A 27,839-nucleotide genomic window follows, 5' to 3' on the forward strand; every position below is an offset into this window, starting at 1 on the left:
GTCTTTGAATTAAATGTTATAATTAAAGTCTTTAAGCAGAACTTCCTCTGTTGAGGCTAGAAGCATGCATTTAGACAAATCAACTAGCCAGAAAAAGCCAGAAACTGAATTTGTTCTCCATTTTTGCTTGTTATATGTGCCCTTTAGTGGCACAGTGGAAATGGAGCAGTTATTTAGATGTGCCCAACATTCCTAACACTGGGTGAAGAAAAATGTTTCAAAATGACTTCTGGGTTGCTATGAAACCAAGAGCATGGATCTCAAGTACATGCTTTTGTCTGCAACTTTTCTTAAATGATCTTACACTACATATTTGGGACACAGAGTGCTCATCATCAGTCATGCTGATATTGATTTGGTACCCTCACCCTTTTGTGGAAAGGAAGCTCCTCTGATCTAATGAATAGAAATAAAATGTTTTTGCTCGTCATCAAAGGACATGGGGTCACAGCAGTCCTCTAAGTGGTCCTTGGTTGTAGACAGAAGCACTTTCTTTCCTGAACCCATCTAGAAAGTTTCTTTGCTTTTAATAAATCCAGTCTGTTTTCTCTTTTCTCACTCCAGATGGACCACGATCCCAGGAACCCTGCATATATTGCTACTCAGGGCCCTCTTCCTGCTACTGTTGCTGACTTCTGGCAGGTAAATCTTTTTCAGTTAACTGTCTTTTTGAAAGTTCATGTATGAAGCTGGATTTATGTCATGAATTGAAAACCTTCCTGCACTTTTAGAGGTATAAAACCAATGATCTTTTAGACAGCATTTGTAATTCAGTTGGTAGGTGATCCTGAGCTTGTACGTGTCTTTTAAAGATATCACTTGTAATTAACCAAGTCATGTAAATATATGAATTATGTTTAAAAAGTTCTTGTGTAGACATTACCTGTAGAATCGTAGGCCAAAATATTCAAACATGAGTGCCCAATTTAAGCTCTTAACTCCACATTTAGACACCTACTTAAAACGGGTTTGATTTTCTGATATTCTGACCTCCCTTAGAACCTGGTCTAGCATAAGGCCCTTATCCTGCAAAGACTTACATGCACTCTTAACTTTAGATACTGTGAATGAGTAAAACCACTGAAATCTACTCCTTATCTATGCCAGTTAAGCACATGCTTAAGTGGTTTCCTCGACAAGGAAGATTTCTTGAATTGGGACCACAATGCATAAAGCTAAGTGTGTGTAAGTGTTTGCAGGATCAGGGCCTAAGTTTGTAGTTACCCAAGTGCAAAACTGGGCCTACTTTGCATGCACTCCATTGCACCCATGCAAAACCCTGACTTGGGCAAACACTTGGCTAGGGAAGTTGCCAGTGCACATCAGGCATGTGTGTAAGTGACAAAGAGAGAATTAAACATTTATTTGTTAGCACAAGTCTATGCTGGCAAACTTACTAAGCATCAAGCTGTTGGTAATTAAACAGCATTACAATTCATTGGGGCTTATTATAAGGAGCAGAAAATATTTTTATTCACTACTGTACTGTTTTGCATGACAAATTTAGAGAATTTTTTAGCTGAAGTTTGAGGGACTATGGATAAAATTTTCAAAAGCAGCCTAGGAGCCTATATCCAATTGAAAGTCATCAAACCTCTGTCTCACCTCATCTGTCCATTCATATACAGACATACACGTTGAGCTCTTCTTTATTACAAAATATTTTATATTCAATTTATCTCTGTTACAAAGTATTTTCAGTTTTCCTTTCACATTTATATTTCTATGGTTGTTGACAAACGAAGCACCAGGTCAAAATTTTTCTAAATCTCTGATTTTGGAGTACACTGGAGAGTTGGCTGAGGGAGATGGGGCTGACTATCAGGCAGAGTTTATGTAATGAAAAATAACCCAAAGGTCTAGAGTACCAGCAACCTTAGAGTTGTTGAGTGGGGGCATTCTGTCACCTGCCAGTGACGGGACTGACCCTTAATTGCCAATTGTTTTGGATGGTGAGATCCTTAGACTCGGTGATCTGAGCCAGTTCTGCTTATACTCCTTAGTTAGAAGGGCCACCCAGGGAGATGTGACTTCTATGTTCTTCCCGGAGTCTGTGCCAGGGAGGTACTCTTCCCTGTGTCAGTATGTTTGGTGGATACACAAGAATGCTCAGTATGTCCCTTATTTTTTAACCTTGAGTCAGATAGCCATGTGTGGCAATTCTGTGGGGTGTGATACGGCCAGGGTAGCGGCATGAAGGCAAAGGCTTCATTATGTAGTCACTTCCAAGAGGGAAGCACCTCCTTGTTGTAATAAGAAGCTGTCTCTGTCGCTGCCTAGGCTAGAAGGCTCCAAGGGGTAATTTTGGCTAGAGAGCTAACTTTTCATGATTCTTTCAGGCAAATATATTAAGGGCCTGATTTTAAAAAAGGATGTTTGTGTGCGTATTTCAAGTACTCGTACATTGCAAGTAGCTCATTAGACAGCTAACTGGCAATTTGCATGTACTAAATAGCCAGTTTTGCTCATGCACTCCTGGAAATAACATATGCAATGGTGCATACCTATGCCCCTTCTTATATTTAAATGAGGCACTTAAAGAACAAACTTTATATATGAAATGTCAGCATTGCTACTAGTAGAAAAGCTGGAGGTGATCACACCTGGATATGCTAGTGGCTAAATTTACCTCCTCTCCCTAAAACATTTTTTATTACCCCTTTCTGACCCAAGCTATTAGTCAATTTTCAGGGCCTTGCAGGTTGTTTTGGTTGTGAGGAGAAATTGATGATGGAGTTAGGCATCTCTTTATGCAACCTATTTATTTACAAAGAATGTGCAGAGTCCTGGTGTCCTGAACTCAGTAGGTATCAAATATCAAGAGATAGTACTAAGCTTCTTTCAGCCAGCACTTTACCCAAAAGTTCTTAGTTTTTTCCTCAGAGTCATGCTACCAGAGCTTCTCTGACTGGGAATGCTTTGCTTCTTCTGGTGTCCTTCTGGGTGTCTTAGAATCTCTCAAACCTGTGGAAAAACTTTGGATTCAAAGTTTCTCCATTGATTTCTGTGTAACTTACCTGGGACTCCAAATCTGGTGAAGTATTGATAAACTAGGACCTCTGCTGTTGGCGCAGTCTCTTCGTTCCCCCCTTGCTTACTGGGTAAGCTTCAGGCCATTTTGTGAAATAATGATTGTCAGACTCTGTCTGAGGCAGAAGTCCAAGCTCATCAGCAGCAATATGCTCCATTAGTGCCCCCCGTGAGATACTGATGCCTAGGGCTCTCCATGCTTTAGCATCACACTTCCGTACCAGTTTTCTATATCCCACCTGCATGTCTTCCAACAGAAATTTTGTCTTAACATAGCTAAGGTTTCTGCAACCCCAGACTGTCCAGTATGTTTAAAATCATGACATAACCTCAGAACTTCTTTTTTCAACGTATTTGGTACAACCAGCCCATCCCTGTACCTATCACCTGCTGGCTTTCTCCTTTTCCTATACAATATTTTCATCTTTAAACTCCAGGCTCTCCTACTGCAACCAGAAAGCCTTTACTGGAGTATTCTGAGGTGATGCCACTTTCCATGGTGGTTGCATTTGCCATATAATTTTCCTCTCTCTCACTGTGCTGATTACCATGCTTGCGCCCAGCCCTCTCTGGTACTGTGATATTGTAACACTGCAGTTTTTCCTGCCACCAGATCTAGATAATGGAGTCCTTTCTCTGAAGGTAGGTTCTTCAACACATCAGAGTTGGACCACTTAGGCTGGCTGCTAGAAATTCCCAGCCATTCATTTGAGCTATGATGTTGAACTGAGCCAAATAAGCTTTTCAGGAATTCTTTCCTCAACAATAGTGGAGTTTTCCATCATTTCAGTTGGGACAGCTTGGCCTACTATGGCTTACAAATGGAGTTAAAAAAATTGTTGTAAATGTTGAGTCTTACCAAGTTCTCTGACTGGCTCAATTCCACATCTAGGCAGCTGACTTCCACTGTGCTCTCTGACCCTTTCATTTCCTCCTTAAGATGATTTTTCAACTGCTTAAGTCCTGGCTGCCTCTCATCTTTGTTAGCAAGTTCCAAGTCGACCAAGCTTTCCTGGTCTCCTCCATGGAAAGTTTTCTGATTAATGACATTCAGGTTGTTTCAGAGTAACAGCCGGGTTAGTCTGTATTCGCAAAAAGAAAAGGAGTACTTGTGGCACCTTAGAGACTAACCAATTTATTTGAGCATAAGCTTCTGATGAAGTGAGCTGTAGCTCACGAAAGCTTATGCTCAAATAAATTGGTTAGTCTCTAAGGTGCCACAAGTACTCCTTTTCTTCATTCAGGTTGTTGGTCACATCATTGATCCATCTTGGCATTCCAGACTGGGAGCATTATATCTCCATCTGTAAATCATTCCCCAAACTTTTCTGGGAAACTTTCAGGTGCTGCTTTAATCCCATTTGTGAAACCAGCTTTTGTTTTAGGTCTTGTTTTAATCCTTTGGGCCACTTTTGATTTCTGCGAGCACCCCCATTATTCCATTTTGGTTCAACAGGAATACCAGCTCACAATTTCCCTCTTTGGAAACCGGATCCCACTTTTTACAGCAATATTATTCCTTTTTAATCCAAGCAGGTAGCCGATTTGGGGGGCCTTGCAGGTTGTTTTTGGTTAGGAGGAGATACTGATGATGGAGTCTGGTATTTCTTTGATGAAATCCAGTTTATTTACACAGAATGTTCAATGTCCTGGTTCCCAGAACACAATAGGAATTAAACAATATGAGAGAGATTTTATTCACAATTCCAAGCCTCCTTTAGCTAGCACTTTACCCAAAAGTTCTCTCTCATCTTTCTTCCTAAATTTCACCCTACACAGGCTTCTCTGACTGTGACGGGGGTTTCTTTGCTCCTTCTGTGTATTCCTGCTTCTTTTCTTTCCCTCACATGGCTCCACCAATCAATTCCCTAGCCCCCAAGTTTGCTATATTAGTTTCTAGGGAAACCCCGTGGTGCCTGTGGTTCAGCTTCTACTCTAGCCTCGCCATTTGCCTGGGTCTTTTGGAAGTGGCTCCTATTGTTTCATCTGTCTGGTTCCATAAAGGAGGTAGATTATTTCTTACATTTATCCTGAATGAATGTCAGTGGTTACACCCACCCGCTTCATTGAGGTTTCATCCCTGCCTCACCACTATAAAAACAGTAAAATTCAACTCCTCCTGGAACATGATTTGAAAACAAGGATCGAGAACATTTCCAGTATGTAACAAGTTATCCCATCAGGAGTTTCATGTTGTGAATAATTTTGGAAGCATAACATTTTATTATTATGTATATATACTGCATATATAATTCCATGACATAGTGAAGTATTTTACTTACCTCAATTTCACTTCAACTTGTGAACATTGAAATATTTTAAGAAGATCTTTGATCATATTATTCCAGTAAGATGCTGTTGTTAGATAGTCAGACGTATAGAATCAATTATCCTTTTGCTGAGAAAAAAAATCTTAGTTGTGCGTGTTTTGTAAATTGTAAATCTGCTAGGATCCCTGATCTCACCATTGGTATGTATTAGGTTTGCTTTAGAAGGTCTTACCCCTTTCTTACTTTTTAAGATATTAAAAAGCCTCTTCTTTATGATCCCCTCCACCCTCTTATTAGAACTTGGAGGACCTCACATTTTGCCTTGCTTTAACCCTTCCATTCATTTGGCCTGCGTGTCTGACATCTTTTTGGATTAGGAGTAGGAGAGGAGAATCTCTGTGGAGCATAACACCACCTCTTCTCTCTTTGTTATTTGAGGTGCCAAGAGCCGAACATGCAGAGTCTCAGTTGTCCTCGGAAAAAAGACCACAAATTATATGTATATGTATTTAACATGTAGATTGTGGAATCTGTCTATCCTTCCATCCCTCTCTACCTCCCTTATGTGCTCCCCCCCAACTATAGTATCAGAGCACCTCACAATTTTTAGTGTAGGGTTAGGGAAATACTTTTATCCCTATTTTACAGATGGGCAACTGAGGTACAGAAAATCAAGTGACTTGCCTAAAGTCACTATCTGTGTCAGAGCAGGAAACTGAACCTGGATCTCCTGAGTCCCAAACTGCCACCCTAACCACTGTTCCATGCTTCCTTTGAAGCCTTGAGGCCAGCCAGGTCAGGACCTTATTGTACTAGGTGCTGTACAAACAAAGAGAACGAGAAGCACTGCCCCAAGTAATTTACAATCTAAAAGACAAGACATAACAGGTGGATGAAACAAACAAGCAGGTTAGGGTGGGGGGCAGGAGCCTGGCAGAGCTGAACAGTACCATGGGGGTCACAGCAATGGCTACACTGTTATCTTTTAGGTGTCTTTCCCTGTGTCAGGATTCAGCTGCATCTTATCAGAGTCAATAAAATAAATAAATATCGGTCTCTTCCAAAACTACACAAATAACTTAAGAATCCAACTCTTGGTTTGTAGAACCACAGAGTGTGTGGTCTCCATTTATAGGCAATTGTACCTCGGTTTGGCAATCCTGGTTTTTCACTGCCTGACTCTGGTTTTGAAATTAATAAAAATGAGAAAGAAACAAATATATTGCCATCTGATGGCTGCTTCTGTAAAAACGAGTTAGTGGTCTGGTCTGCAAGTGCAGTTCCCAGTCGACATGGGGCTACATCACCAAAGCTACCATAGCAAGTGACACACATACAGGCAGTCTCGGGCCAAGGACTGAATGTGTGTCCTAGGCATATTGGCAGGATTGTGTGGGGGCGCATGCTGTCCCCACCTCAGCTGTGGTGAAATATGACTTCTATCCATGGTGCTCTCGGTGTGGCATGTTTTGTGAGCTCTAAAATTGATTTTAAAACAAACTGGTATCTCTACAGATTTTTCTCTTGTGGACTGTGGAGAAACATGCAGAACACATTGCTTTCAAGTCGTCTTGATTCATGAGTTTATTTTCCTTGCATGGAACTGAACTTGCCGCATCCCTAATTGCTTCTTATCTTCAAAAAAGGAAAGCAGCCAAAAAGAGGCACAGTGATCTGATGTGTAAAATATGCAAATTTAATTTGATAAATGAAAGAAGGCAAGGGAGAGATGGGTACATAACTGTGTCCCCTCAAGGTTTAATAACATGTCAAGCTATGTGAAATAAATACATCATTAGTAATTGCACAGCCATTCAATAAAGCAGTGCATGGTTACCATGCTTGTCCTTGAATTATGGCTTAAATTGGATGGGAGAATAGTAGTTGTACCCTCCCAATCTCTGCCTGCTGACCAAGTGCCATGCACTCCATACCAAAATGAAATACCAGTCATACCATATTGTGCAGATCTTCATAATATGATTGTCCCTCGTGTGTGTGTGTGTATGTGTCAATTGGCAATGTTAACATTGGGTAACAGTCTTGACATTTAAATTGTCATAATTAGGCTGATTTAACACCACATTGAAATTACTGGGAACAGTTCTTGCCTCTCTTAAGGGTGTGTCTACACATAAACTGCTGCAGTGACCCAGCTACTGCGCTACATCTGCACTGCTGTAGCGCTGCAGTGTAGACACTACCTACACGGACAGGAGAACCCCTCCCACTGGTATAGGTGACCCACCCGATGAAGAAGTGGTGGCTACGTTGACAGAAGAATTCTGTTGATCTGGTGCTGTCTACAGTGGGGGTTAGGTCAGCTTACCTGTGTCTCTCAGTGTGGATTTTTCACACCCCTGAGACATGTAGCTATGTTGATGTAAGTTTCCCAGTCCTTTGAGTTATTGTTTCAAGCTACCTGTAAAGACTGTTTATATCTCAACACATATTTTGAAGGCTGTCTTTGCAACCCTACAGACTTTTTCCAACAGCTTTCTGTCTTTAAAGTTCCTATTTGCTGAGCCATATGACTCAGCCGTGACTTGGCCCAGTTTGACCCTTATCTTATGTGAAATATTAAAGATCATCAGACATTTTCCATCAAAACATTTTGGACAGAAAATTGTTTTTTTGACTTCATTTACATTTTCATGGAAAATATTCATTTGTATGGATATTTTTTGCTTTAATTGAAAAATTGCAAATCCAAAATCAAAACATGCCTTGATTTAAATTTTTGGTTTTTCAATTAAAACACAAGAAGTTTAAATGTAAACATTTTCATTTAATCAAAACTTTTTTTGTGGTGGAAAAAAATCGTTTTGTGATTAACGCTATCCATTTGAAATGAAGAAGTTAAAAATAAGCCATTGTTAAATGAATTCAGCTTCACAAAATCTAACCAGTAAAATATATCTGATTCTGCAATGGTCTGGATTTTACATTTTTAATTTTAAGGAATTTTCTTCTTTCTCAGTGCTGAGTTTTTCTTTGTCTTTAACATTGCCAGGTTTTATTAAAACCCTGAAAAATAAATTTACCTTTTTTTTTCTGTGCTGCTACTTTATTCCCATTGTTAAAATACCCAGACGGTGCCTGCTGCAATGTATTTTAAAATATTGCCTATTACTTGGATGATCAGCTTGTTCTTGTTTTTAATTAACAGAAGTTGGATTTAACCTATGACCATATGTGTTGTCTACACTGAAATCCATTCATTCTTAAAATTTGTCCATCGTCCCTACTAAAGAAGTGCAGTATTTCTAGTTGAAGCACACATGTGATCACTTCCCTGGTCATTAAAATAAGATATAGGATTAGTGCCACCTTCCACACACAAGGTTTTGGATGGACTAATTATTTTGAATATGCACTTAAAACAATTACCATTCCCTTGTAAGAATACCTGAAACATGAGAATTTTTAAGTGATTAACCAAAGTTGTTTTATTAAAAGCTAATGACCAAGGAGATTTTAAAATTTTCTATTTTTTTTTTAAAGTTGTCACTCTTGATGATAGTGTTACAATGCAATGATTCTTCCATTTACAGCTTTGTTTTTGTCTTTATTTGGAAACCAATTCTGCAACCCTTATGCAAGTAATCCACACAGAGTGAAATTCATCCTTATGCAGAGGGCACTCACCAGTTCTGTTCACCACTTATATGAGACTGACATGACACATAGCCCTGTGTGGGCTTTCTGCATATGGTGAATTTCACCCACAAGTAGCCCCAATGATATCAAATTAATACACTTTTCATCTAAGGGTTGCAGGACTAGCCCTTAATTTGTAATGAATGAAAAAGATGGTTTTACTCACCTGTGAGAACTGTCTTGAGGTTGAAGCATACAGCAGAACCACGTTAAAGATTGTTAAATTGAGCTGTATTAATCCATGTGCATGTAGTTTGTAAAATTTCTAGTTAGTGCATAGAAAATGATACTCTGTCCTCATTTCTCAGCATAGCTTTCATAGCAGAGTCAGTAGGGAGATCTCATATAATGAAAATTTCACTACATTTACGCAGTGCATTCCATTCAAAGGTTCTTGGTCTACTGGAAGTATTATACAGTAATAAACAATTAAAGTGAAACTGCACTAGCTAAATGAGCAAAGAATATCTTATTTTGCATTATTATTCATTATTTTATTTGTATTACAGTAACATTTAGAGGCTAGGGCCCTAGTGTTATATGTACAAACATATAACAAAGAGACAGTCCCTGCATCAAAGAGCTTACAATCTCTTTGCTCTTTTATTGCATACATAATTTGAAAAATTCAGGAATTTATCATTGGTCTTCCAGTCATTAGTTAGCATCAGCAGCTCTCCTACTAGGCTACTGCTTCTGAGTGTCGTTGAATGTTTCTTCTATAAGCAGGGGTGCCACATTGCCAACTTGAAAGGCGTACAAGGGCCTGTGATTGTCTTTACCCCATACAGGTTGCAAAAGGGTTAAAATGGTCCTGAGAGGCCAATTAACCAGCCTTGGTGCACCTGGAAGGTAAGCCAGGACTAATTAGAAATAAAATGCAGTGGGGGGAGGCAGGGTTTGCCGCCATAGAAAGCTGGATGAGCCCAGTTGTGGGGAGGAGACCTAGAGAAGAGAATTAGGAAGTGCCCTTTCACTGGGAAGCAGCCTGAAAAGAAGGCTGTGAGGGAGAAAGTGGAAAAAAGGACCAGACAGGCTTCTCCGGGGAAAGCTGGAAGCCTTGCTGAGATGGGGCTCTGATGACCTGGAGCCTACCTGGAACCCTGAGTAATGGGAGGAGCGTGCCAGCCCCTGGATCAGGGGATTGATTGAACCAGGGAGGAGGAAGAAGATAAGCGCCAGGCTGAAGGTTTACTTAGGTCACCTCTGCAGCCAGTGATGAGCTGCCAAAATCTTAACAACGGGTTCCCTCCTCACTCCACGCGGGGGTCGTTGCCCACCCCAGCCCCCTGGGACTCCTGCCCCATCCATCCCCCTCCCCTGTCTGCCCCCAGAACCGGGCAGGAGGGTCTCGTGGGCCACCGTAGTGGGTGCGCACCCCACCCCTAAGAGCCAGAGGCACCTACCGGGGGGCGAGGTGGGGAGTCCCGGAGGTGCTTACCTGGTGTGAACCGGCTCCAGCTCACCACTGTCTGCAGCTGGAGTAGGCCAAAAGGAGTTGATGGATGTGATTGCAGAGCCATTGGCCATTATCTTTGAAAACTCATGGCGATCGGGGGAGGTCCCGGATGACTGGAAAAAGGCTAATGTAGTGCCCATCTTTAAAAAAGGGAAGGAGGAGGATCCAGGGAAATACAGGCCAGTCAGCCTCACCTCAGTCCCTGGAAAAATCATGGAGCAGGTCCTCAAGGAATCAATTCTGAAGCACTTAGAGGAGAGGAAAGTAATCAGGAACAGTCAGCATGGATTCACCAAGGGCAAGTCATACCTGACTAATCTAACTGCCTTCTATGACGAGATAACTGGCTCTGTGGATGAGGGGAAAGCAGTGGACGTGTTGTTCCTTGACTTTAGCAAAGCTTTTGACACGATCTCCCACAGTATTCTTGCCAGCAAGTTAAAGAAGGGCAGGATGAATGGACAATAAAGTGGATAGAAAGCTGGCTAGATTGTTGGGCTCAACGGTTAGTGATCAATGGCTCCATGTCTAGTTGGCAGCCGGTATCAAGTGGAGTGCCCCAGGAGTCGGTCCTGGGGCAGGTTTTGTTCAATATCTTCATAAATGATCTGGAGGATGATGTGGATTGCAGTCTCAGCAAGTTTGCAGATGACACTAAAGGAGGAGAGGTAGATACGCTGGAGGATAGGGATAGGATACAGAGGGACCTAGACAAATTAGAGGATTGGGCCAAAAGAAATCCGATAAGGTTCAACAAGGACAAGTGCAGAGTCCTGCACTTAGGACAGAAGAATCCCATGCACCGCTACAGACTAGGGACCGAATGGCTAGGCAGCAGTTCTATAGAAAAAGACCTAGGGGTTACAGTGGACAAGAAGCTGGATATGAGTCAACAGTCTGCCATTGTTGCCAAGAAGGCCAATGGCATTTTGGGATGTATAAGTAGGGGCATTGCCAGCAGATCGAGGGACGTGATCGTTCCCCTCTATTCGACGTTGGTCCTCATCTGGAGTACTGTGTCCAGTTTTGGGCCCCACACTACAAGAAGGATGTGGAAAAATTGGAAAACGTCCAGCAGAGGGTGTCAAGGTTCCTCCCCCACTCTGAACTCTAGGGTACAGATGTGGGGACCTGCATGAAAAAAAACCTCCTAAGCTTATCTTTACCAGCTTAGGTCAAAACTTCCCCAAGGTACAAAATATTCCCCCCGTTGTCCTTGGACTGGCCGCTACCACCACCAAACTAATACTGGTTACTGGGGAAGAGCTGTTTGGACGCGTCTTTCCCCCCAAAATACTTCCCAAAACCCTGCACCCCACTTCCTGGACAAGGTTTGGTAAAAAGCCTCACCAATTTGCCTAGGTGACTACAGACCCAGACCCAGACCCTTGGATCTTAAGAACAATGAACAATCCTCCCAACACTTGCACCCCCCCTTTCCTGGGAAATGTTGGATAAAAAGCCTCACCAATTTGCATAGGTGACCACAGACCCAAACCCTTGGATCTGAGAACAATGAAAAAGCATTCAGTTTTTTACAAGAAGACTTGTAATAAAAAATAGAAGTAAATAGAAATAAAGAAATCCCCCCTGTAAAATCAGGATGGTAGATATCTTACAGGGTAATTAGATTCAAAAACATAGAGAACCCCTCTAGGCAAAACCTTAAGTTACAAAAAAGATACACAGACAGAAATAGTTATTCTATTCAGCACAATGCTTTTCTCAGCCATTTAAAGAAATCATAATCTAACACATACCTAGCTAGATTACTTACTAAAAGTTCTAAGACTCCATTCCTGGTCTGTCCCTGGCAAGAGCAGCATACAGAGAGACACAGACCCTTTGTTCCTCTCCCTCCTCCCAGCTTTTGAAAGTATCTTGTCTCTTCATTGGTCATTTTGGTCAGGTGCCAGCGAGGTTACCTTTAGCTTCTTAACCCTTTACAGGTGAGAGGAGCTTTCCCCTGGCCAGGAGGGATTTCAAAGGGGTTTACCCTTCCCTTTATATTTATGACAGAGGGCAACAAAAATTATTAGGGGACTGGAACACATGACTTATGAGGAGAGGCTGAGGGAACTGGGATTGTTTAGTCTGCAGAAGAGAAGAATGAGGGTGGATTTGATAGCTGCTTTCAACTATCTGAAAGGGAGGTTTCAAAGAGGATGGATCTAGACTGTTCTCAGTGATAGCAGATGACAGAATGAGGAGTAATGGTCTCAAGTTGCAGTGGGGGAGGTTTAGGTTGGATATTAGGAAAAACTTTTTCACTAGGAGGGTGGTGAAATACTGGAATGCGTTACCTAGGGAGGTGGTGGAATCCCCTTCCTTAGAAGTTTTTAAGGTCAGGCTTGACAAAACCCTGGCTGGGATGATTTAGTTGGGGATTGGTCCTGCTTTGAGCAGGGGGTTGGGCTAGATGACCTCCTGAGGTCCCTTCCAACCCTGATATTCTATGATTCTATGACAGTCAGGGAAAATTGAGACACAGCTGCTTCAATGACACATCTAGCCACAAGGGGGGGGCATATTGTGATGACAACTTTGTCACATGTCAGGGCTTGTCTGGGATCCACTGAGAACCCCTCTGAAAAAGGAGAAATAATGGAAAAGCCGCAGAATGGAGGACGTAGTCTGCATGCTGGCAGCACAGCAAAATCAAACCCAGGCTGCCTCCTGCAGGTGCTGCAAGGACAGCAAAGGCAGCAGGCAACCCAGCAGCTGCAGCAGGAGCATTTCCTGCAATGCCTGGGAAAAACTGACCTCAGGAAATTGAGTGCCTCCTGGGGAAGGAGACGTCAGCATGCCAGTTTCGGGGTTAGTGAAGCTGGGGTCAGACAATAACCTGGAGGCATTTTATGTATATTTGAATGGGTGGCTAGAGCAGCAGATGGGAAGAATCATCCTGGGTATCCCAGGTAGCACCTATTTCTGTCAGGGGAGGCCCAAGCGAAATATAGGGCCCTGTCCGATGAGCTGACAAAATCACATTCCCTAGTCAGAGAAGTCACTTTAGATCAGTTGGAGCTGACACCTGAAGCCTATCAACACCACTGTAGAATGGAACCATTCCCTCAGGGAACACAGCCCAGGGTGATGACTCAGTGGCTCTGAGACCTGGCATTGTGCAGGCTATACACAAAGACATACACTGTAGGGGAAATTATGGATCAAATTGTCATAAAACAATTTCTGCAGGTTCTGCTAGGTGGGGCCCAAAGCTGAGTCTGGCCATTTTGGCCAGTTTCTGCCAGCACTCTAATAGAAAGAAAAGAGGCCTATTTGGAGACAGATAGTACCAAGCAAGCTGGGTGCTGGGCCAGAGTAAAAATATCACCCCAGGAAAGCAGGAAGAGGTAAGACCCCAGTCTCCAGAGGGTGAGGAATCCCCACCGGGAAGAAGAATCCTGGGCAGCCCTAAATTTTGGCGCTCAGATCAGCCATTGACCCCGAGCCCAGTTGTTCCCTCCAGTGGAAGCATCATGGAAGGTAGCCAGGGAAGCCTCATTTTGTGTTTTAGCTGTGAGCAACTGGGACATGTGATAAGACACTGTCCCCGGATGGAGTGTGACTGCCTGGATTTGTGGTTTGAGAGGCTCCTTAAGTCAGGGTTGTACATCACCCTCTGTGGGATCCATCAAACTGAGGAAACAGGTACTGAGGGGCCTGGGGGAATCAGGCTGCAGGCAAACTCTTACCAGGGGAAATGGACTTCCGTCTGGTATTATAGACCAACACCTCCCATTCCACATATCTTGGGTACACAGAGGGACTCGTCAGCTGTGGTGGAGTTAGAGGTACAAGGTCAGCGTGGCTGAGAGAGAGTCAGAGCGGTGAGGAGTTTTCCATGGCCTGTGATCCAGGGCAGAGACTGGCAAGGTTTCCTGGCCTCGATGTGGTAGGGGATGGTACCTGAGCCTGTAAGGGAGAAACCTACTCAGGTACTGCAGCTACAGTCAAGGATGCTTAGCCCTTATTGACACAAAAAAGAGGATTGGAAGGACTTGTTAGATCACTTGGAAACCCTGAGACATCTTCACAGCCTGGAGGAACAACTGGAGGAAGCTAAGCAGGACTTGGCAGAAGTATATACTTCCTGGCAGAAAATTATAATGCAGGAAGCAAAGTTAGAACAGAACCTGATCTAGACAAAGGTGGAATTGGAGAATGAAAAGCAACACTAGCATTTGGGCAGGAACTGGCTATGCTTTAGGAGGCAAGGAATTCTGGGAAACAAGGGCCCAAAGTATAGTGCTCCGGGAGCTGTAGTTTCTGAAGGCCCCACCTCCAGATTATGAATGAGGTCATCCATTGGCCGCAGTGTAAAATTCTATGGTCTGGGTTTGGTCCATCCCTCTTCTACTTTTATCCATGAAGAAATACAAGTAAATGTCTGATGGCCCAACAAAGTGTTGTTTAAAAAAATGGAGAATACATGTTAATCTTAAAGTCCCCGTTGATGCGTCTTGGTGACTATCTCTTATGTCCGGGAAGCACTGGCAATACAGTCACAACTGCCTGTGGTGGTGATGACGACGCTACTAGATTGCATTGCCTGTTTGATTTAGTGTATTTGGCTTCTACGTTTTCACACAATGACCTTAAAGAAATATTATACCCCAGAGTAACTTGGAAATTGTTTGTTTAAATTAACTTTCATTTGGATTTATACTTAATGAAATCTTCAGAGATTCAGACAGCTCCTCTGTAATGAAATGCTGTATCTTTGAACCAATGAACGGTGTAACCAAACTGTAAGGATTCCTCTAAATGAGTGGGCTTCTATAATGTTACACTTGGGTGGCACAAGCAGAGTGCTAGATGATTAGTTTATGGTCTAGATCATTGTATTTTTATTACACTCATAAAAACTGTGTTTCTCCTCATTTTCGTAATGGCTTCAATGAGCTTCTATACCTTCTAAAGGCACATTAAATTGTGATGTGATGAAAGTACTGATTTAGTGAGGATAGTTTTAAAGTCTGTATACCTTTTAAAGTAAGAATTCTTATCTTAGTCTGATTTCAAACTAAAGAAGTCTGAAGATGTGTGGGCCTGGGTGAAAATGGCATTATCTTCCCTAATTTACCTAAGGTGTCCAGTTATAGGATAAAACCAATAAAAATCCACCAAAGAAAAAGAATAATTTTAATAAATTCTATACCAATGTAACCCAAGTTTACCATTTTTGAAATGTTGAGAATTGGTGGCAGAAGGGGCTGGTGGATTCTAAAGATCTTGTTAGGAACCTTGGTTCATTCAGAGAAGACCAGTCTCTTTTCTTTTTGGCGGGTGGGGGGGGGGGGTTGGGGAAGAGGGATAAATGTATTTACTCCAAGAAAAAATTAGTCATAATTTGCCTCTCTGAGCCCCGCCTCCCAAAACCACAAAAAAAGCCCCAAACTTTAGAAACCCAAAATATATTTCACTAAGTTTTGGTATAAAAAGATGCTTTACGGATGTTAACTATTGTACTGTATAAGGAAACAAATTTATGTTAAAGGAAAATATTTGTGTACATATGCAAGATAGATTTAAAAGAGGAGACTTAATACTATTAAATGGAAAACCTTTTTATTTGACTGTATAATATGCATTTAAAAAAAATTAATTAAATGTATCATTTTTGTGCAGTTTAGATAAAGGCCCTTTGTATTTACAAAATTTACATCTCAATACAGTTGCTTATGAATATTTCTGTGAAATAAACTTAACCCTTCACAAAAAGAGCAGTTTTCTTTTCACTCAGTAATTTAATATGCTAATAAAAAGACAATGAAAGTTGTATGCAAATATAACATCAATGTACACCATAATAATAATGGTTTTTCATGATTATGCTGCTCAGTATTAATTCATAGCAGTGTTTTTGTTCACTCATGAGCTGTGTTTGGAGCGCAGATATGCCAGACGATCTTTGCTTGTTTTCTTGTTTGTGTGAAAACATCCACAAACCCTTTAGTTGAAGAGCCTTGGATTCCTGTTTTCCACTCTGTGGCTATTTTAAATTATTAAACAGTCATGCTGTTAGCTGGTTCGTTGTTCTCTTGTGCTCCTGCTGTCTTGTTTGGGGAGTGGATAGCCTGGAGGGTGGGTTGCACTGTTTCATTTTATATCCTACATAAAATTTAAATTAAAAATGTACGTCAGTAAATATATTTTAACACAATGTTTGTGAAAGGAACATTTATCCACCTCAATAGTTCTCAAGGAGAGTTTTTTGTTGCCCCTAAGCTTTGTTGGATGCAACTTTTATGACTACTTCATTAAGGTACTTGTTCAGCAGCTTTTTGTGCATAACAAACAGCAAAAAGAAACAAATCTGAGCATACAAACAGACTTCAGTTTGCGTTACTTTAGCAAGTCAGTATATTGTTAATTACATGTGTCCATGCTCTTTTAGTATAAAACATCTGACACTAAACAGTTGTGGTTTTTTTAAGCATTTCCTTTATGGATCTGAAAGTGTGAAAGAAAAACAGCTGAAAACAGTCCTAGGGATGGGAAGCTTTGTGGGATTTTCTTTTTTTGTTTGTTTTTTGTTTTTTTAAGGGCATGGATTGAATTCATTGGAAATTCTTTAATATTTCAGGGAAGCATGCAAAATATGGTGCCAGTTTATTCAGGGATTTGAAAGCAGCTGCAGAGTAAAAGTCTCTAATGAAAATGAAATAAATTTTCCTGTGAATGGAATAAATTTTGATTGTGTGTCTGAGTGCAGTAATTATACATGTCACGCAATAATTAGGCAGTCACAGTGTGGCCACGGTGTCTGTCTTTGTCTGCAGATGGTCTGGGAGAACGGCTGTGTGGTTATTGTCATGCTGACACCCCTTACTGAAAATGGAGTCAAGCAGTGCTACCACTATTGGCCAGATGAAGGGTCAAACCTCTACCACATCTATGAGGTACTTAAACAAAATATCTGGTTGTAAACTTGACAGTAAGTGTGTGGACTGATTTCATACAGAGCAAAATATTGTTTAATCAGATCTGACCTGTAAATTGACTTGAGGTTTCCCATATTATGCTAGTGTAGTGGTACTTACGAGTTGTTTGATGTTCACAGAAAAAACTATGCATATCTTGATAACAATGTAGTTTTACATAGAAGAAAATCTAGTAAACGATGGGTCAAATATATTGGTAAGATAAAGGATAGAGAATCTCCCACTCATTGATTTGTGATTAATGTATGAAAGTATGTAATAACTGAATATTTATATTTTTAAGGAAAATAGTATGTTTATAAATAACGAATTGTGCCTTAGGAGAGCTATATATGGGTTTATAGAGAGAGCCTGTGTGTGTGTGTAATTATATACATATACATTCTTCTGTGATTAAAACTATTTACTTTTTAGCTTCAGCCTCAGTTATGTGGGAAAAAAATTACATTCTTTCTGTTTGATATATCTGTCTCAGTATATCAATCATATCACATTGTTGCTATGTACAATGACTTTTGAGTGTCCATTATTTTCCCTGGTCTTCTGGTTTAGTGAATGAAGACAATAATACTATAATGGGCACAGTGTGAAGAATAAGTGATAAATGATTCTGAGGAATAATAGTTAGTTGAACTCCAGTTATGCATTTTTTTTTCTAAAATATTATCAGTTGTAAAAATGATCCCGCTCTTCATATTATGTGTAGGCTTCTGCAGAACAGAATAAATTGGCTGAAAGTTCTCAAGTGAGAGAGACTCATCTATTTATTTTTTTAAGAAAACTACTCAAATCATCCTGGACAATTTTCTGGAAGACAATCATTGTGGGTGTCTCCAAGTGAAGAATGAAAGGGTAGATCTAAGGCATATTATCAAGCAGCGTCTTTACCATATATATGGCCCATCGTAATCAGTCTAAAATCTCAACTTGGAGATTTTTTGACTTGTAAGAAAACTATCTAGAAATGTTAAGCATAATTTAATGAAACATTACTCCCTAACCCTCTCGCAAGAACAGCTACAATAGCTACTAGTAACAAACTATTTCCATGGTGTTGCCAGTTAATAAATAAGTCTTATGCTTGTTCTTGTCATTCAGAAGGATTCCATGTTCTTTGAAAGACCAACTTTCAACTTGAATTCTTGATTGCTGTTTTTTTCCTTTCTACATAATGTAGGTAAATCTGGTTTCTGAGCACATCTGGTGTGAGGATTTCCTAGTGAGGAGCTTCTACTTGAAAAACCTACAGACCAATGAGACCCGAACCGTGACACAATTCCATTTTCTTAGCTGGCATGATCAGAAAGTTCCTGCTTCCACAAGGTCACTTCTGGATTTTCGCAGGTACAACACAAAGCATAACAGTCTATTTAATACAAATTTGGGGAACTATTTGTATAGGAAACACTTTCTGTTATCCTCTATGTCCGTACTGGAGAGAGGTCCCTCAATTAATAACTCTATACCAAGTTTGTGAAGTCAGACCAATATGTTTATATACAAATATAGGCTCCCATTCTGCAATATGTATGCATAAACAGTGGTTTTTTGGTAACGAGGGAGAGGGAGGCTGAGGTAATTTTCCATATTCTCCCACAAACTAACTGTTCCCTGGCTCTGAAGACTCACTCACTTATCCAGGGAATGAACACATTTGTTTCCTCTATATATTTTTCCTGTGGCTTTGCATTTCTCTGTTTCACAACTATTTACCTGGGTTTACATCTTCAAGACCTTTTGTGTGGCTACCCTCTGATCCTCACTGCAGGGATCTCACAAATAAATCACTGTGCAGTGTGTACATGCTAAACTACCATTGAGTTATAGAGCAGTGAAGACAAGCCAGTGGGAGTTGCATACCTTTAAGGACCACGGGGTCAGGCCCTTAGAGTTTAGTTGCTTGAAAGAGGGTAGAAGTCTGGAGAGGGAGAGGCAAATTCTGACAAAGTATGATCTCTCATGAATTTTAAAGGAAGTTGATATTGCCTTAAAATACAGGTGTCATACTAATATACAAAGACAAAATTTTAAACTTTTTCATCTTTCTAATTAAGTAGTGGATTCTTTGAATATTTACTGTTAATCTAAATTTCAAAATTAAAGCCAGGAATGACAAAGATTGGAGTGAAATAATCTCATTCTGCTTAAAAACCATGCTTAATGTGTCCAGTGTAGATGTTAATTTGTACTAGATACTCCACAGTGATAAATTTGTGGCCAATGAAAAGAGTGTTTGAAAAGTTTGAGCAATCAGTTCAAAATCCTGCAAGTTGCCAAATATTAGGGTGTAGTTTTCTGTTTACTGTAATATTAATCTACAGACTGCTAAGGTAATTTAAAGGTCTCAATTAAATGCTCAAAAGCAAGGAATTTTAAGGCCAATTTCTGCCCTCCAATAAATGAAGCCAGTGGAAGCTATGCATGTGCATCCGAGGGAAGAAACTGGCCCTAAATCCAACTGAGGTTGCTGGAAGTTTGCATAATTGTCTGCTGGCAAAATGTTACCCTTGGAATTAAGGACAAAACTCCATCCTTGAGCCATCACTCTGCTCCTATACATTATATACAGTGGGTTACCTTATGTATCGTGGGTCTGATACTCAGATACAGCTCCTGCTAAAATCAATGTGCATTTTGGCAGGGTAATGCTGTATATATGCTACAGTGTCTTCATGCAAAACTATAGGAGGAGGGAATAACAGGGAGCACTAGCATAAGAATGGAGTTGGAGCTGTAATTGAATTTTCCAAGGATTTTGCTCTGGCTTCTAGTCCAAACTCTTAATATTACTGTAATGTGGTTTTTATAGCTTGATTTCCTTCTTTTTAATGGAACTGTGGTATAGAATAGTGCCAATAGTGAACTATCCTGTAGTGAAAGTCCTGAATTGGTTCCATGCTTTGCAATATGCAAACTGCAATTCTGAATTTCCACTTTAATAAACAATATAATAAAATCAATTATGTCATGGTGTAAAAGTCCACAGCACTGTTCAAACACAGGGCCTGTTTCTTCCCCTTTGCAGTCAGTGGAAAGTTTGCTCCTGATTGCTGTGAAAACATTAATGGATCCATATGGCCAGGTTGTCCAATGTGCTGAGCAACTTCATTTCTCATTTACTTCAGCAGGGATAGAAGTCACTCAGTTCACTGCAGGATCAGGCCTATAGTGAGACACGATCCCTGTCTCAAAAAGTGTGCAGTCTTCTAATGAAGTTGTGTGGGAAATGAAAAACAACATTATGAAAGAGTCCCACTGTATTTTAAAAGAAAAGAAATTAAAACTGGAAGAGGAAGGTAGTTCATTTGGCATGCTTCCGACTTGAGGTAGATGTCAGAATGAACCTGTTAAGATTTAACTGAGTTTTCAGTGTTCATTTAATATGTATTCACAGGCTACCATAACCATTCCTTGAGTGTAGACTTTGTATTATAGATCCATAATACTGAATGCATAGTAAAATTTCTCTGAAAAGTAATCTTTGCATGCACAATAGTTGCTTTTTATGACTCTCTCAGTTTCTTGGCCATCTTACGTTGTTTTTTTTAATGATAAACGTAATGCACTATTGCTGAGATAATTTATTTTAGAATTGGTTTTTAGAATAAATGCTTTACACTCCAAAACTGCTATTTTAAAGTTTCACCTGTGGTGAATGATCACAACTGAGTTATAAAAGCCCTCAGAATGGGTGTCTGACAGAATATCGACATCCCCTTATTTAAAGTGGTGCTAGCAAGTGCTACTCTCATCCCTTTAATATCCATGTTTTTATGTGCATTGAATGTGTTTGTGTATATATATATATGGATATGTGTGTATATTTATATATTCACATACATATATGAATTTCAGCATATACATAACCAACCCTCTATTTTTATAATTCATCACCAAGAAAAATTGGATTCCCAAAATTACCTTGCCCAGAGTCTATGGAAATATGGATTCTATAACTATTATTGAAGTAAATTTGTAAGTCTCTTTGGAAACTGAAAGCTTACATTTCTCTTCCTATTGTGTATCAGACAGTGTTTTAGATGATGTTGCATTTAGCAGATGAATCAAACCTAGAGGAAAAAGCTATCGTATTTTAATATAGTTCTTTTAGGTATAAATTGCTGAAACAAGATTATTTTATATATTAAGAAGTCCTTACAAAATGCAGTGCTTAAAAGGTGAGGCTGAGACAGAAACCATTGGTCAGTTTTAATGCTTCTGGAGTCCTAATTTCATTCTGAAGAATAGACCAATCATTATAACTCTGGACTAGCTTGTTAGTCATGCACTGATATGTGTAATTAAATATTTCTTGAGCCCAGAGGGAGCACATTTACACTTTAAAGAGAGACTGCTATGCTAAAAGATAATTAGCATCACATGTGAGGGCTTTGCTTAAAATATATATATTATGCTATCACTTCTTGCTGTGTGCAATGGCATTTACTAACACTGCTCACTTTAAAAATGGACAAATTCTTATTTTGCCAGCTAATTAGCGGTTGCCAGTGTCATTTTTGTGATGTTGCAGCTAGTAATATGAGCCCAGTTGCATAGTCACAAAAGTGATCATTGGAAACTGTGACTCTGCAGCAGGGACAATGTGGGAAACCCCTTTTCTGAGCCTCTAACGACCTCTGACCTTTGCTTGCTGATGGTTTGCATGATGATTTCTTTTTCACTCAATGAGCCAAGGGTTGGTTTGTATTACTAATCATTCTTTTCTAAGTTAATTCTTCCTGTATATTTTATATATATATATATATATATATATATATTTTCTGTAGCATTCAAGATCTTTGCTTACTGATGAATTTTTGACTCACTCTGCTTAGAAATGGGATACTGGTGCATTTCTTAAATATTTTCATAAAACTAAGCTAGAAATCAGCTGGACTGAACCCCTTTGTTTTCATGTGTTTTCTGAAATGTGTGATGATAAAAATGTTTGAAACTTTATCAATAAAAATGATAAACATAAGGTGTATTTTTCCCAACATATATGTCTCTGTCTGTTTGATTTACAAATAGGTTACAAAAAATCTCAATTTTTTGTTGAGAGTATACTTTCCTCTGTAATTAATTACAACAATGCTTAATATCCTGGTAAAGTTTCTATGCAATAAAGAAAGGAACCACACAAGTGCAAAATAAATCACAAACACAGCTGTCTACTTGTTAGCTTTAAATGGAGAAAAGTTACTCTGTCAAGGTGGGTGTAGGTGTGGAGGAGGGTAGAGAGCGACCAGCTGCAGATTGGACATATGATTGTACTGAGTTAATTTATAGATGTTTGAAATCTCATTTACCCTGTAACACAGAAATAATTAAATATCCAGTTTAATTTTGTGTTCATGGAGTTGCTTCCCAAATATGAAATTTCTCTGTTGGTTGTAAGGCTCCTGTATAAGTGATTGAGAAATAATTAAAAGATGTATCTTTACAGAAAAATCTAACTCTTCACTTAAAAATCTTTTAAAACTTGGGGGTAGTGGTTATTCAGGTTTTGCATGGTAATAAATTAGCTTGTTGTCTGTACCTGTAAAAATACCTTAGTGAAAGTAGATAGAGAGCATACTTAATTTCCACTGTCAGGTTCTCTTTAGTGGTTTTACACGTATTTCAGAGAATGTGACTTATTCTAGCACATTATCAGAACTCATGTACTTATTAACTCTTATTATAGGAAGAATATGGATAAAACCCCTATGTTGAGATGTGAGAGGCTGTGTGGTTTACAAAAATAAGCCCAAGACTGGGAATGGAGAAATCCTGAATTCTAGTCCCAGCTCTACTAATTATTTGCTCTGAAGCCCTGAGTATATAGTTCACCTCTCTGCCTCAGTTTCCACATCTCTAAAATGGGGATTAATCATATTTATCAACCACACACGTGTTTTGTGAAGATTCATTTGTTAATGTTTATATCTTCAGAGTGCTGTCGCAAGTGTTATTTGTGTTACAAGAATGAAGTATCATTATTACTATGTATGGTATCTGGTTAGACTCTTATATGACAAAAGGCCAGTTGTGAAAACAGGGTTATTTGGAACATTGTTGTAACTGTGGTAGCCTGTTTGGGTCAAGTTGTGGGCATCTGAAAGACTGCCTTTCAAACATAGATCCTCAAGTATCTGTAGGCTTTGCTGTAAGCCATTTTTAAAGATATATGAAAGTTTACCCAGCACAATTGTTACAGAATATAGATGAACAGCCAAAAACTAAATGATTCAAGTGATTAGTGATGCTTTAAAATTTCTAACACTCATAGTCACCAGCAATTTCTTAGCAATTAAGATTCTGTTAAATACTTACTGTTAACAATTATCACCTTGGTGCATCTAGACCTCCTTTGGAAGCGGTCTTATAAAATAGTTTTATAGCAGATCTTATAGTAAGATCAAAAGTCTAATCAAGGAGAGAGAGGGAAGGGTTCTGATTTCTTAGAAAGAGTACTTTCCCATTTTATCCTTTGTTCTGTTTGCATTTTTAATGTATGCATAGACACTTTACATTTTTAGATGAGTAATGTGTTTCACATGTAAAATATATATCTAGAGCAGTAACCCATTTTTGTTTTTTTTTTTAAAAAACCTACTTAAATAGATTTTAGTTCTTTAGTGTCAAGTATTCAAAATCCCATACTGAGTATCTTGGTTTGCTTCAACATTTTTATATTTCTTCATTGATATGAGAATAGGTATTAGTCCAAATACATTAATACAACAGCATATCAGTTTAGTAGTCCTTTTTGGGGCTTCAGCTATATTTTTCAAATATTTCAGACTGGTTAGCCAGAAATCTAGACAATAAAACTACTTATAAATGTTATGTGTGTAAAACTCTTCTATTGGGACCATAGCCACATAGCTCCCTGGTATCTTAGTCATCCCTACCATAAATAATTAGATGTCTGAAAGAAGTTCTTCAGAGTAGTTACTCTTTGCTTTTTTGAAGATAATCTCTTTTTTGTACAAGACCACATTATTCTGACTGTAATACCTGCTTTCAATTTTGGCTTCACACAATGCATTTAAAAATTTCTGTGAGAAAGTTCATGAACTCAAGGTTCATTTTGAAAATCAAAACATCTTATGATACACAACCTGAGATTCTGCCTAACCTGCAAAGAGTATGGGAAGAGAGTGTCTTTATTTGTTGGCTAACCAGCGAATATGAGTATCATGAAACAATGTTTGGAATTTAAATGTATTTGTTGTAACAGGAAAATAGAAACAAACTTGAAGCAAAACTATGTATATAACTTAGTTATTTGTTATAATATGAGCTAATCAAGCTGCATATTTCTTACAGAGATGAATATTTGCTTTTTCTTACCACTTATGCTTTTGACAGTTGGCTTAGGAAATTGTACATAATATATTTATTAATTTTTGTCTGTTTTATTGCAGAAAAGTAAACAAGTGCTACAGGGGTCGTTCTTGTCCAGTAATTGTTCACTGCAGGCAAGTACAATTATTAAAATAGCTTTAGAGAAATTTTTGTGCTGTAAGAAATTAACATAAATAAAACCAAATGGACACATTAAAGGTTTAGATATATCACTACACAAATAAGATGATACATCATGAACCAAGTCAAAATATTTATTTAGTTTAGTTCTTATGCTAGTAAAGCTGATGGTCTTATTTCATAGTAAGTCTGCCCTTTAATATGATCTTAGATGTTAATTCACAAGTTACATCTGATTTCTGTATTTAAAAGTCTCATTTACAGCTTTTTGATTTCAGAAATATGCTTCAAAGTTATTGCAATGCCATGTATTCCCAATTTAGACTGTGTTCTGCATTGTTAATATTTAGATAAATGTTTTTATTTTTGTTTTTTTAATAATACTGATGAGAGGAAATGGGATGGGGAAAACTGCCCGCTGGTTGGGCAGTAAGCTTAAACCTTCTAAACATAAATTCCCTTTAGGCCTGCCAGTATGGTGAATGTAAATGAGAGCAGTTTGAAGGCTCACTACAAAACTTAAAGTAATAATGTAAATATTAGGTTTTGTAGCTGTAGGGACAATGTTATATAGTGAATGCCATGCTCTCATTCTTTAGCCACTTCCTTTCTTTTGTGGACAAGAAGATCAGGGGAAAGATCATAATATTGGAAGGAAACACCACATAGCTTACTATGTGCTCCTCCATGTTAGTGGGGGAGAAGGGCAGCATATTTTGCATGTGTCACAAGCCTGCTGAGATCATTATGGAGGGACAGGATCATATAACACATTGTGTGGTGCACAGTATGGACTGGAGCCTGTGTCTTACTAAGGAGGTCCAAGAAGGAAGGAATATAATGTAGAAAGATCTGTCCTTTAAATTTTTTGCCGGCCTTCTATGAATCTAATCGATGAAAATGTCTCTAACATTCAGCCTAGCAGTTCATGTTTTATTAAGTCTGGCCACTACATTGTCACTCACTATTTGGATGAATTAATAAGACTCTGTTTCTTTGTTTCCTTCACAGTCGGGAATCGGGCATGCGGTAAAGAGAGAGAGAGAGCTTAGTAGCACTGGCCGCCTCTCTGCAAAAATTGTTCTAGTAAATGATACAGATCAAACTTGTCCCATCAGTGGAGGCTTATCAAAGATGTAGTTTCATAGCCTATGTGTAAATGGAACTTATAAGTGCATTACAGTGTTGCATTTTTCCTCCTTAGTAATACTGTAGACAAAGTGACCTATCACTAGAAATAACTTAGTTGATAAAAAAAATGACTAATCAATTGGTCACATATGCCCATTTTTAGAAATATTGGGGCGGGAAGTGAAAAAAGTCTATTACTTAAAGTCTTAATTATGTTTGCTAGGAGCAACCATAAAAGAACATCACGCTGCCAATTACAAGCTGCTCCCTGACAGGAACACAAGCTGCATTCAGATTAGGGAGCTTTGCTTCCTCACAAGGCTTGATCAGGCATCTCCAAGGGAGGATTGGAAATATCCTAAGGTTAAAGATATTTTTTAGAAATCACATGATAATATTCTCCCCACTTATTGCAACTGAGGCAGAATTAAACAAGGCGGGTGAGAGAAGAAATCAATAGAGAGATATTTTTCAAGTCCAAATGTCTAGTATCCTATTTCTTGGTGAAGAAAGAATTTGATCCTTAAGTAATAAAATATTCTAAGTTCTTGAATCGGAGTCAAGGAGAGTGGAAAGTAACTGAAAGGGAAATGCACCACTCTGTCCATATGCAAACTAACCTAGCTGCTCAAGTACAAATAGAGTTAGCAGTCATTTCTGGAGGATTGTTGATGCTGTTCTCTTCCCCAGCTCTCGTGTGACTGTCCTGTTGTATGATTCTTGATCTTGGATACAAGATTCCATACGCTTGTTATGTGAACACTTTGTGCATAGAAATGGCTGCCTGTTCTAGGATTACTGACCCTTTCACTGTTACTTAATTATTTTTTTAAATAAACACACCTTTTGCTCTATAAAACAAAATCCTGCTATCCATGTAGAACAATAGTTAATGCTACATGAACAGCTTGTGTTAATTAAAGCCATTGCAAGCTTTCTCTCCCTCTCCTCTTACTCTTGTTTCCCTCCCCATTTATCCTCTCTTCCCCTTGTATGACACAGTATAAAAATAATGATAGCTACCTTTCTCTTTCTCGAGTCTAGATGTTCATTGATGGTTTTTTCTTTCTCCCTTTCTGTTGGCAGTGATGGTGCAGGAAGAAGTGGAACCTACATTCTAATTGACATGGTTCTCAATAAAATGGCCAAAGGTGAGAATCAAAAAGCTTGTGGCTTTCTCAGTGCTGAAAGATGTGGTGGTTACCATAGTAACACACAGAGAAATATTCACAGAAGGCCCAAGAATAAATTAGAGGCAAATTGTACCCTTTACTGAATGATCTTAAGTTTATTTTCAGTGCTTGTAGTGATTTAAAAAAAAAAAAAAGCTGTTCATGAATGGAGCCTAGACATGTATGCTGTTGGAAGAGGCAGGATTTGTAGCTTTAATTTTATTATTTTAAATATGTATTACAGCTAAAAAAAAAAAAGCTTTGAACTATATGATAAATATTTAGTGTTGTCTAATCAGTAAATTGATTCCTTTCAGTGGGTTGTACAGGCACGTCTCACCTATGCAGCAGTAGTTTAAACACAATTTTGAGACGGTATTTCAGTTGATGTGGCAATGGATTGGAACAGGAGTTGGCTGACCGGCATTCTGTTCTCGGCTCTGCCATTGTCTGTTTGCCAGACCTTGGACAAGTCACTTAACTTCCCTGTGCCGCCATTTTGCCCATCTGTGAAATGCACCTTTCTATAAAGGGTTTTAGCTGCACAGCTGAAAATCATAAGTAATCAACATTGTTATATATTTTAAAAAAAGTCTGTGGATTCCCCTCAGGAAGGATGAAGTACTTTCTTTTTATTCCCCCAATAACTTATTTGATTATGGGAAATGCTGGGGTACATGAAGATAGTCACTGT

The 27,839-nt window shown here is 39.1% G+C and overlaps 1 protein-coding gene across 6 annotated transcripts in view; it reads left to right on the plus strand.

Annotated features, from left to right (window-relative positions):
* Window positions 1-27,839, plus strand: part of PTPRN2 (protein tyrosine phosphatase receptor type N2) — a 1,070,187-nt gene that overhangs the window by 1,018,991 nt on the left and 23,357 nt on the right. For all 6 annotated transcript variants that reach the window (XM_048837619.2, XM_048837620.2, XM_048837615.2 and 3 more), the window contains 5 exons: window positions 565-642; window positions 17,208-17,327; window positions 18,547-18,713; window positions 24,782-24,835; window positions 27,060-27,124. In XM_048837619.2, coding sequence (XP_048693576.1) covers window positions 565-642; window positions 17,208-17,327; window positions 18,547-18,713; window positions 24,782-24,835; window positions 27,060-27,124 — 484 coding nt within the window. The remainder of the gene's footprint in view (window positions 1-564; window positions 643-17,207; window positions 17,328-18,546; window positions 18,714-24,781; window positions 24,836-27,059; window positions 27,125-27,839) is intronic.

The sequence above is a fragment of the Caretta caretta genome, chromosome 2 (genome assembly GCF_965140235.1).
Source record: "Caretta caretta isolate rCarCar2 chromosome 2, rCarCar1.hap1, whole genome shotgun sequence".
In the NCBI taxonomy this organism is placed as follows: domain Eukaryota; kingdom Metazoa; phylum Chordata; order Testudines; family Cheloniidae; genus Caretta; species Caretta caretta.